General features: G+C 37.9%; 1 protein-coding gene across 1 annotated transcript; it reads right to left on the reverse strand.

Annotated features, from left to right (window-relative positions):
- Window positions 1-766: 766 nt before the first annotated feature.
- Window positions 767-9,491, reverse strand: LOC149243375 (pectate lyase 1-like). The gene is made up of 5 exons (XM_089371201.1): window positions 9,003-9,491; window positions 4,787-4,823; window positions 2,254-2,405; window positions 1,942-2,045; window positions 767-1,139 (listed from the first exon to the last, which is right to left on the reverse strand). Exons 1-5 carry the CDS (start codon window positions 9,489-9,491, stop codon window positions 767-769), a joined length of 1,155 nt encoding a protein of 384 aa, XP_089227327.1.
- Window positions 9,492-9,697: the final 206 nt, after the last annotated feature.

The raw sequence follows: 9,697 nt of genomic DNA on the forward strand, positions 1-9,697 counted from the left end.
TTATTGATTATGATAAATAATATTTTGACAATTTATTAATGTTAATATTAACATTTATATAACATTAACTAAAGTTATAGCACTAATATTAATTATTAGTCATTTCTTTATAAAACAAAATTGATAAAAGTAATATTATTGTTAATAATATTATCAATAGTAATTCTAATATGGTTACATTAATAGTTTATTACATTGATTATCGCATAAATATATTATTAATATAACAACAATATTTTATATGACAATTTTTCATCATCACTAACAAAATAAACTCTTACAATTTATTAAACTTTTATATTATTATTATGTTTAATTTTCTAATATTTATTTAAATTTAGCATCAAATTAATAATTTATAAATTTAACTTTAAAACATAAAACTATTAACGACCATCTTTTACCTATCCAATAACAACCACAATGTTAACAAGAACATATATATAACTTAGAAGAATAATGAGATATCATAACAATTTCCCCTTTCAACGAACAAAAATAAAATTGTTATTTCATAAATTAGAAGATGGTAAACAAGCCATATGTAAAATAAAGATTGGTAAACTAGCCATATGTAAAATAAAGATTGGTAAACTAACCATATATAAAATAAAATAAAGATTGGAAACAAAAATCAAGGTGTGTCCATACAATAATATTTATTACCCTCCAACACAAGCACCAAAATTGCACCAAAATTGTTAGGCCAATTATATACACCATTGTTAACAAAAATCAAGGTGCGACCCAATAATATTTATAGCCCTCAAACACAAGGCCTGGAGGGAATACAGGCGAGAGCTCCTGCATCTCGAGTGATCTCTGGTACTAAGCTCGCACTACTAACTGTAAATCGTTGGCTTCCCGCGTACATTGGAAAAGTGTTTCCCTTACCAGATCGAACAAAATATGCTCCATTGACAAGCATATCACCCACTGACTCCCACAACCATCCACCGAGACAAGAAGAAGCAGCGTTACAAGCTTCACGCCGTGTCACCTGCTTCAGATTCTGGTCGTTTGGGGCCACGAATCGGTTTCCTTCACTTCTGATGGTGGGATGCATGCTTCCTCCAATTGCATATATTCCCCACCCTTCATAGTTGTTATTGGCGACGTGCACGTATCCATATCTACACCTGCACGATTATTGACTGATATGTTAACGAGAGAATTGCGTGCATCGAGTGAGCGATATCAAATAACTTCTCAAAATTAATGGGTTTGAAATTTTAATTGCTTTCCAAAAATTGTTTTCTTGGTAAGTTTTCGAAGACTTGAGGTTGGTTATCAATGGGATTGCTTGAGTAAAGTGAGACTGAGACAGTTGGCTTCTTTTAATATGTTCACTATTTAGCATTTATACAGAGAACTTCACACCCACTACTCGGAAACTTCTGGACACTCCATGAATATTATCATAGACTTTTATGGACAAATCTAAAACAAGACTTAAGTGTTTTTTCAATAACACTTGTTTGTAATTTCGATATCATCACATTATTTGTGATTGTACTTTTCGAATAAATTAAATAGTAAACCTAAATATTCATTCTAAATAGATTTCTGATGGGTCTCCGCCAAATTTTAAACTCATCCACTGAAATATACTAAACATGTATCTGCAAAAAGCGATTTTATTTTCTAATACTAAAATCCAAGTTTTTTCCTGGAGGAAAAAAAAATGCAGGCATCTTTTAAAACATGGCGAATCTTTTAACTATTTGGACTAATCTGTTTGTTTGGATCAAATTTACATGCCATTAACTAACAGTTGGCAATAACCTACTGTTCTTTGCCCTTTGAAAACCCAAATCAATCAAAACACAAAACCGTCCTAACCATTCCAACAACTAAGAAGGGGATGTTCCTCAACGCAGTCGTTGCTCTCTGGTTTTAATGTATTTTCAAGCTGGGATAGTCTTAGTGCGATGAACTTACCTTGGCATCCTCTGCATGACACCTGGTCCAAAGTGGTTGTAGGTAACGGTTACCTTCATGTTTTTATCACCTGCATAGTCATCGTTGTGGCCTAAAAGCATTACCTGCATGCGTTCATACAATGAAAGAATAATCACTATCGCTATAGATTATGTAGTATTCTAGATTTCTAGAATATAGAATTTGATGACAAATAAAAAAAATTAGCTGCTTAACTATTCCAACACAATCCCTAAATCTACAATCTGCATAAACTATTATTAAATTTTAAAATATTGCTAAAATCGGCCATTAGGCTTTAAGTAAACTTGCCTTGTCATGATAAGTGAAACGGTTGTTGGAAATAGTAATACCTGTGGAAGCAAGCGAAACGTCAATGAGACCGTCTAAGCACCTGGAGAGGGTGTTGTGATCGATCCATATATCTTTAGAACCAGTGATATATATAGCTGTTGGGGATTTTTCTGGCAAAATCTCAAAAACACACAAATATTAAAACTAAAACTCTGCACACAGAGACAATGCTCTGTTTCCTCTCCACAGGATCTTTTGTGCACAGGGAAGCTTTTTAAAATAAAATGACTGAAGACAGAGTATTGCACTACCATAAAATGATTTCTATTCAAAAATATATTGCCTCATACATATTCATCATCTTTTACTGAGAGGGATTTACCAAAAACAACATTCAACCAACAAAAAACAAACTCTGTCTCCTCCTGATAATTTATTGTGCTGGGTAAAATTCTCATTTACATTCACTGCTGTGAAAACATTCTACTTACTAGTGTAAAAATCTTCTTTTACATACTGCTGTAAAAACAAAATTTACACATGCTTACAAAAGGAAATTATATGCCTCCCCTCCTTGCGGTGTTTTACTTTTCTTCATCACCAGTTAACAAAAACACATGCATATTTCATATGCACTCCTCTGCTTTTCCTTTATGCACTGCTGTGCACTCATATCTTTTCAAAAACAATCTTTCGCTGCTACGAGCTTCTGGTTCCTCCCATGTATAAAAATGTATTACAATGCTATGTAAAACACGATTTTTCTTCACTCAAAAAAAAGTCAACTCCTTCATTACATAAGGCACGAGCTATTACTTTGCGTATACGTTATATCAAAATGACCATACCTCCGTGCATATAAAAAAAATAAAATTTGAAACTCCTACCTATTCTCTACGGTAACAATTAATGCATTAAGTTATTATTGGCGGTCAACCAACATTGAACTTTACTCCACGCAAGCCTTTTAATGCACCTCGTATGCAGGTTTGATTGATGAACGGCGGAGAGTGAAGGATTAAATCGGACGGCTGGAATGGATATCGGGAGGCCTTACTTGACTGAACGATAGCACCCGAGATTGTCAGACTTGCTTACGTATGGGGAGAGCCACGCGTCTGCACCATATTGTATCGGGCTCAAATATACGGAAAATGTCTTTGCCGGAAAGTGGTCCGAAAAATATCAGGCGGGTTTGGTGAACGGTTTCTGGCGATATACGTCTGCGCTGAAATTACATATTCAACACTCCCCTTTAATTTCAACTGCTGGGCATTCGGTCATACCCAAACACTTTCTCAAAAGTTCGAAGCTTTTCTGATCCAAAGGCTTTGTCAAGATGTTTGCTACCTGTTCTTGAGTCCTGCAATGTTCTAAGACAATTTCTCCATTGTTCACCAATTCTCTGATGTAGTGAAACCTTGTATCAATGTGTTTTGTTCTCTTATGAAACATTGAATTCTTTGACAATGCAATAGCTAAGCTATTGTCACAAAAAATCACTGTCGCTTTTGCTTGCTCTTGGCCTAAGCTTCTCAACATTCTTCTCATCCACACTGCTTGACATGCTGCAGCTGTAGCTGCCACATATTCAGCCTCTGCTGTAGACAATGCTACATTGGACTGCTTCTTAGAAGCCCATGAAATGGCTCCTGAACCCATATGAAAGACATAACCGGAAGTGCTTTTCCGATCATCTACACTTCCAGCCCAATCACTGTCAGTGTATCCAATTAAATCTGAATGTTCTGAGACACTATATAATATGCCAAACATTTTGGTACCTTTGACATACCTCAAAATTCTTTTTGCTGCCTGCCAATGTGCCTCCTTTGGCCTCTCCATGAATCTGGAAATTAAACTAACAACATACATAATGTCAAGCCTAGTAGCTGTTAAATACATAAGGCTGCCAACAATACTCTTGTACAAACTAGGATCAAAATCCTTGCTGCTGTCCTCTCTGCTGAGTTTTAATCCCATTACTGTGGGAGTGATCGCTGCCTTGCATTCTTGCATGTTAAATCTGCTCAATACTTGATTTACATATCTTGCTTGTGAGATAAAAATTCCTTTTTCATTTTGATCTACTTCTATGCCTAAGAAGTATCTCAAGAAACCCATGTCAGTCATTTCAAATTCTTCCTTCATGACTGATTTGAAATTCTCAATAAGATAAACATCATTGCCTGTGAAAATAACATCATCAACATATAAGACAACAATCAAAATTTTACCATCCTTTTCTTGGATGTAGACGGTGGGTTCTCCTTCACACTTGTCGAATTCATTATCCAATAGATATGAATTTATCCTGCTGTACCATTCTCTTGGCGCTTGCTTCAGCCCATAAAGAGCCTTCTTCAATTTGCACACTTTGTGCTCTTCACCTTTCTTCTCATAGCCAAGAGGCTGTTCAATGTACACCTCTTCTTTTAACACTCCATTTAGGAATGCTGACTTCACGTCCATTTGGTAGACTTTCCATTTGTTTTGTGCTGCTATGGACAGCACTGCTCTCACGGTTTCCATTCTTGCAACCGGTGCGAACGTCTCCTCATAATCTCTCCCATACTGCTGCTTGTACCCTTGGACAACCAGCCTTGCCTTGTTCCTTTCTATCTTGCCTTCAGCATTGCTTTTGGTCTTGTAAACCCATTTTACTCCAATGACTTCTTTGCCTTTTGGTAGCTCAACCAAGTCCCATGTTTTGTTTCTCTCTATGGCATTCATCTCTTCATCCATAGCTTCTATCCATTTCCTATCTTTAATTGCATCCTCGAAATGAATAGGATCATCAACATGACAATACAAGGCAAATAAGAAATTCATTCCTTCATCATAAATGTCACTTAGATTTCTGAATTTCTTACCTCTTTCACTTGGTGTGCAAGTGCTTGAAGATGCACTTGAATTTCCTCCTTGTGGTGTGCTTGGAGAAGCACTCTCATTTATCCTCAATGGTGTCCCTTGCTGTCCTTGTGTTGGCGCTGCTGTTTGGGGATGCATTTCAGCCACTTCCTCTTCATCTTCATCATGAGACAAACAGTTTTTAACATTCACTGTTTTCTCTATGCTTCCATCCCAAGCTTCCTCTTCAATGAATTGAACATCTCTGCTGACAAAAAAATTCTTGGTGGATGGAATATACAACCTGTAAGCTTTGGATTCCTCATTGTATCCAATGAAAAGACATTTCTCCCCTTTGCTGTCCAACTTCCTCCTTAGCTGATCTGGTATGTGTGCATAGGCCACACATCCAAAAACTCTCATGTGGGTGACTCCTTGCTTTCTCCCACTCCATGCCTCTTCCGAAACTTTGTTCAACACTGCTTTTGTAGGACACCTGTTCAAAATATACACTGCACAATTTACAGCTTCAGCCCAATAGTCATTTGGCAAATGCTTTGCCTTCAACATGCTCCTCGCCATATCCATGATGGTCCTGTTCTTCCTTTCAGCAACTCCATTTTGCTGTGGTGTGTACCTTGCTCTAAACTGTTTATGTATACCATTTTCTCTACAAAATATTAGGAATTCCTTGGAGATATACTCACCTCCTCTATCAGTTCTCAAAACTTTTATATGCAGCCCACTTTGGTTCTCCACAAGTGCTTTGAAATTTCGGAATTTCTCAAACACTTCACTTTTGTTTTTAAGGAAATATACCCAAGTTTTTCTTGTAAAGTCATCAATGAATGTTAGGAAATATTGGCTGCCTGCTAATGATGGAGCTTGCATTGGTCCACATAAATCTGAGTGGATGATCTCTAAGGGTGCCTTTGCCCTTATGCTTTTACCTGATGGAAAACTTTCTCTATGTTGTTTCCCCAATATGCAGCCTTCACATAAGCTGTCCGGTTTCTCTATCAATGGTAATCCTCTTACCATTCCTTTTCTGCTCAACAAGTTTAGACCTCCAAAATTGAGATGACCAAATCTCAAGTGCCACAACCAATTTTCATCCTTTGGCACGCTTTGGAAAGCCTCTTGGGTAACTGCTGCAATTACATTTTTGTTTTTCAAATCTGCCCTGATCCTAAGAGGGAACATCCTGTTCCTTGTCATTTTTACTTCAGCAATGCATCGTTTGCTGGGTGCTATATCCATGATGGTGCATACATCATTTTTAAAGAAAACATTGTACCCCTTATGGACAAGCTGTCCAATACTCAAGAGGTTACATCTCATTCCAGGGACATAGTAGACATCTGCTATGGTTTTCCTTTCTCCTTGCTTTGTAAATATTTTTACCTCCCCTTTTCCCATAACAGAGATTTTGTTATCAGTTCCAAGTGTAACTTCTGATTTCACATTCTGATCTAGAGCAGAAAAGAAGGCTATGTTTCCTGTCATATGGTTGCTGCAACCTGAGTCTAAAAACCATATGTCTTCACTGTTTGTTTCAGCCATGTTACAAGCTAACAACACATTGTTTTGGCTGATGTTTTCTCTAGTAACATTTGCATTTTGTCTATTGCTCATATCATGTTGTTTCTTCCTACATTCACTGGCATAATGCCCTTATTTTTTACAATAATAGCATTGGACATTGGATTTTTCATACCTTTGTCCTTGAGCATGATGTTGTCCTCTTTGTTGGCTGCTGTCTTGGCCTTGGTTCTGATTTGGATGGCTGCCTCTTCCTTGAGCATTTGCTGGGCTGTTCCTTCCACCTCTGTTCTAGCTTCTGCCTCTTCCTCTCTTGTTTCCTCTGCCTTGACCTCTTCCTCTTCCAAAGGACATCTGGGTCTTGAAGGCTTGCTCTAGAGATGAGTTTTCGTTCCTACTCAACCTCTGCTCATGTGTTATCAGTGATGCATGAAGCTCATCAACTGAAAAGTTTGAGAGATCCTTTGTCTCTTCAATGGTGGTGACAATTGCATCAAACTTTGAGGGTAAGACCCTTAATATTTTCTCCATAATCCTCCTTTCTTCAATGGTTTCTCCATGAGTCCTCATCTGTGTGACCAAACCAATCACGTGTGAAGAATGAGTCAATATTATCTGACTCCTTCATGCTCAGATTCTCAAAATCTTTTCTCAGCAGTTGTAGTTTTGTTGTCTTCACTCTCTCCATGCCTTGATAGGCTGTCTTGAGGGTTTTCCATGCTTCATTGGATGTCTTAGCTGCTGCTAACCTTGGAAACACACTTCCATGCACTGCTTGATACAAGAAGAAAAGGGCTTTTGAATCCTTTTTCTTGCATCTCTTTAATAGATCCTTCTCTCCTTGAGTTAATGCATTAAACTCATTTTCATCTGCTGGTTATTCAAAACCTTCCTCAACTATTTCCCATAAGTCTTGGCAAGCAAACCAGGCTTTCATTGTTATTGCCCAATAGTCATAGTTTTTACCATCAAATAATGGGAGCTGCATACCCATGCTATTACTGGTGCTTGTGCCAGCCATTCTTGCAGCCTCAACTATGCTTCAATTTCTTGACTCTGTATTTTAAAACAACTGACTTCTTCTTCAGCAACATATAAAAAAAAACTTTGTGAAATACCTGAGTATTTTCTTGACTGAGGCTTCACTCTGCTCGAGAAGATCTACTGCTGCAACAAAAGACTCCTCCCTTCAGCTTCTTTGTTACCTTCAAAGAGCCTAAGCCAGCTCTGATACCACTGTTGGGGATTTTTCTGGCAAAATCCCAAAAACACACAAATAAAACTAAAACTCCACACGCAAAGACAATGCTCTGTTTCCTCTCCACAGGATCTTTTGTGCACACAGAACCTTTTTAAAATAAAATGACTGAAGACAGAGTATTGCACTACCATAAAATGATTTCTATTCAAAAATATATTGTCTCATACATATTCATCCTCTTTTACTGAGAGGGATTTACCAAAAACAACATTCAACCAACAAAAAACAAACTCTGTCTCCTCCTGAGAATTTACTGTGCTGAGTAAAATTCTCATTTACATTCACTGCTGTGAAAACATTCTACTTACTAGTGTAAAAATCTTCTTTTACATACTGCTGTAAAAACAAAATTTACACATGCTTACAAAAGGAAATTATATGCCTCCCCTGCTTGCAGTGTTTTACTTTTCTTCATCACCAGTTAACAAAAACACATGCATATTTCATATGCGCTCCTCTACTTTTCCTTTATGCACTGCTGTGCACTCATATCTTTTCAAAAACAATCTTTCGCTGCTACGAGCTTCTGGTTCCTCCCATGTATAAAAATGTATTACAATGCTATGTAAAACACGCCATTTTTCTTCACTCAAAAAAAAGTCAACTCCTTCATTACATAACGCATGAGCTATTACTTTGCGTATACATTATATCAAAATGACCATACCTCCTTGCATATAAAAAAAATAAAATTTAAAACTCCTACCTATTCTCTACGGTAACAATTAATGCATTAAGTTATTATTGGCGGTCAACCAACATTGAACTTTACTCCACGTAAGCCTTTTAATGCACCTCATATGCAGGTTTGATTGATGAACGGCAGAGAGTGAAGGATTAAATCGGACGGCTAGAATGGATATCGGGAGGCCTTACTTGGCTGAACGATAGCACCCGAGATTGTCAGACTTGCTTACGTATGGGGAGAGCCACGCGTCTGCACCATATTGTATCGGGCTCAAATATACGGAAAATGTCTTTTCCGGAAAGTGGTCCGAGAAATCTCAGGCAGGTTTGGTGAACGGTTTCTGGCGATATACGTCTGCGTTGAAATTACATATTCAACAATAGCATCTGGATCCTGTTTTTTCATCCAGGTGACGGACTCCGTCACCTCAACGTTACCCACAACGCTGGGTTTACAGTCATGGATGTTCAACCCATGAATAATAACGTTGTTCACGTTGTCAAGGCGGATGTAAGGCCCATTACTGATCTCAACATTGGCCCCTCTTCCATCAATAGTCTTGTGGCTTGCAACAGAGAGGGGCATCTGAAGCTTTATGTTCATATCTTTAGCAAAAGCAATCCACAGTGGATTCTTGCGGGTCACTCCGTATCTCAAACTACCGGGCAACGGATTTGTGGGATTGTCATCAGGGGTGGTGACGGTGTAGATTTTCCCTCCTTTTCCTCCATTGGCGGCACTTCCAAAGCCCACAGCACAATCTGCCAACTTCATTCGATTCTGCGCCCAATTTGCATCTCTTCTCCAGTAGTTGTCAATGGCGTTGGACCTGCTGCTTGCAGAAAAAGACAGGGAGGCTTGCAACAACACCGAAATCAGACCTAATAACATCCATGCTGCTCCAGCTATGGCCATATCAGGAGTTAAATTCCTAGGATGCATGGATGTGCCCAGTATTGGAAATACAGAGAAATATTTGATGATAGATGGAACTTTATGCAATCAGATTGCATGTGAGTTTATGCAAAACTTGCTTTGCTTGCCATTGTATCTGAAACTTAACTTATATAGTTGCCATCCCATGCCATAACATGGCCACCCGATCTCAGTATCTGTTATTC

This window comes from Pinus tabuliformis, chromosome 8, assembly GCF_031772625.1.
Source record: "Pinus tabuliformis cultivar Carrire ecotype Pingquan chromosome 8, CPIR1, whole genome shotgun sequence".
Classification (NCBI taxonomy): domain Eukaryota; kingdom Viridiplantae; phylum Streptophyta; class Pinopsida; order Pinales; family Pinaceae; genus Pinus; species Pinus tabuliformis.

What these genes read in the sequence shown, in the direction of transcription:
- LOC149243375 (XM_089371201.1), bottom strand. Translation starts at nt 9,491, where the DNA reads ATGGCCATAGCTGGAGCAGCATGGATGTTATTAGGTCTGATTTCGGTG. An exon ending in GGGAGAGATTATGAGGAGAC is followed by an intron (nt 2,406 to 4,786) that starts GTTCGCACCGGT and finishes AGATTTTGCCAG; the next exon opens with AAAAATCCCCAACAGCTATA. An exon ending in GTCATGCAGAGGATGCCAAG is followed by an intron (nt 1,140 to 1,941) that starts GTAAGTTCATCG and finishes ATAATCGTGCAG; the next exon opens with GTGTAGATATGGATACGTGC.